The sequence below is a fragment of the Lagopus leucura genome, unplaced genomic scaffold, assembly GCF_019238085.1.
Source record: "Lagopus leucura isolate 7727_CA_CO unplaced genomic scaffold, USGS_WTPT01 55283-0_obj-0_obj, whole genome shotgun sequence".
Taxonomy (NCBI): Eukaryota; Metazoa; Chordata; class Aves; order Galliformes; family Phasianidae; genus Lagopus; species Lagopus leucura.
In genome coordinates, this window is record NW_024968730.1 from 1 (window position 1) to 2,069 (window position 2,069).

A 2,069-nucleotide genomic window follows, 5' to 3' on the forward strand; every position below is an offset into this window, starting at 1 on the left:
GCTGTCACCAGTGTCAGTCACCACGTCCCTGCATGGCCTGGTGGAACAAAGGGTGTCCCCAGCCCTGGTCCACGGTGTCACTGATGTCACTGTGTCCCCACAGAGCCTGGGGACATGGGCGGATGGCTGTCCCCAACTCCAGTTCCTGATGTCACCAACCCCCCATGTCCCCACATGGCTCAGTGACATGGAATGAGGGCTGTCCCCAGCCCTGGTCCCTGGTGTTGCTGATGTCACTGTGTCCCCACAGGGCCTGGGGACATGGGCAGACGGCTGTCCCCAGCCCTGATGTCACCAATGTCACCACATCCCCACAGGACCTGGGGATACAGAGGGCTGTCCCCTGATCCCTGGTGTCCCCAACATCCCCACGTCTTCACGCTGCTCAGGGACACCAACTGAGAGGTGCGCGTGTCCCCAATGTCCCCGCTGTCACCCGCAGGGCTCGGCAGCATCAGAGGAGGATCTGGCAAAGGCCATGGAAGGGCTGGGGCTGGAGGAGGGCAGCGGGGAGGGCGGCGTGCTGCCCGTGGTGCAGAGCGTGCTGCAGCACCTGCTGAGCCGTGACGTGCTCTACCCCTCGCTCAAGGAGATCACCGACAAGGTGAGGGGGGACAGCAGGGACAGCGGGGACAGCGGGGACAGGCAGCTCCTTGTCACTGTCACAGCACCCCGAGTGGCTGCAGCAGCACCAGGCAGTGCTGGGGCGCACGGTGGAGCACTGCTGGTGGGGAACTGGGGGGTGAGGGTCCTGGGGATGGGGACAGCGGGGACACCTCCTTGTTGTCACTGTCACAGCACCCTGAGTGCCTGCACTGGGCAGCACTGGGGTGCATGCGGGGTGCTGCTGGTGGGAGCTGGGGGGCGAAGGCCCTGGGGATGGGGACAGCAGGGCCACCTGCTTGTTGTCATTGTCACAGCACCCTGAGTGCCTGCACCAGGCAGCACTGGGGCGCACGGTGGGGCGCTGCTGGTGGGGAGCTGGGGGGCGAAGGCCCTGGGGATGGGGACAGGTGGGAGGACTGGGGGCAGCAGGGACACCTCCTTGTTGTCATTGACACAGCACCTCAAGTGGCTGCAGCGGCACTGGGCAGTGCTGGGGCGCACAGTGGGGTGCTGCTGGTGGGAGGCTGGGGGGCAAAGGCCCTGGGGATGGGGAAGGGGACAAATGGGAGCTGCTTGTTGTCATTGTCACAGCACCCTGAGTGCCTGCACCGGGCAGCACTGGGGTGCATGCGGGGCGCTGCTGGTGGGAGCTGGGGTGCGAGGGTCCTGGGGATGGGGAAGGGGACAAATGGGAGCTGCTTGTTGTCACTGTCACAGTACCCTGAGTGGCTGCAGCGGCACCGGGCGGCGCTGCCGGAGGAGCAGTACGAGCGTTACCGGGCGCAGCACGGCGTCATGAGCCGCATCTGCCAGCAGCTGGAGGCCGAGCGACCCGAGGACAGCGAGGGGGACAGGAGGGCGCGCTTCGAGGCCGTGCTGGAGCTGATGCAGCAGGTGGGGAGGTGGGGACGCGGTGGGGGGACGCGGGGCTGGCGGCGGGTGCTGATGGGGCGCTGCTCTCTTCCAGCTGCAGGAGCTGGGGCACCCGCCCAAGGAGCTGGCTGGCGAGGCGGTGAGTGTCCCCCAGTGTCCCCAGCTGTCCCTGGAGGTCTTTTCCATGTTGTCCCCAACTGTCCCCGGCTCTCGACCATCCCTGGTTGTCCCCAGCAGTCCCTACTTGTCCCTACAGGTCTTTCCAACTGTCCCCACGTGTCCCCCAGCTCTCAGCCATCCCAGCTGTTCCCTGCCGCCCCCCAGTTGTCCCCAACCCATGAGTTCCCAGTTGTCCTTCAACCAACCATTCCCAGTTGTCCCCAGCTGTCCCCAGCGGTTCCCGACTGTCTCCAATTGTCCCCTGCAGTCCCTGACTGTCCCCAGTTGTCCCCCAAATGTCTCTCATTGTCCCCACTTTGCATTCCGTTGTCCTCAGCCGTCCCTAATTGCCCTCCACCATCCTCAACTGTCCCCAGTAATTGTCCCCAGTTGTCCCCAACTGTCCCTCATTGCCTCCATCTCCATCCAAC

General features: G+C 65.2%; 1 protein-coding gene across 1 annotated transcript; it reads left to right on the top strand.

The window, feature by feature from the left end:
• Nucleotides 1-289: 289 nt before the first annotated feature.
• Nucleotides 290-2,065, top strand: LOC122193816 (the record flags this gene model as incomplete). The annotated part of the gene is made up of 3 exons (XM_042894699.1): nucleotides 290-604; nucleotides 1,324-1,500; nucleotides 1,574-2,065. Coding segments are annotated over 3 exons (984 nt in total), but the record flags the coding sequence as incomplete, so codon positions are not given.
• Nucleotides 2,066-2,069: the final 4 nt, after the last annotated feature.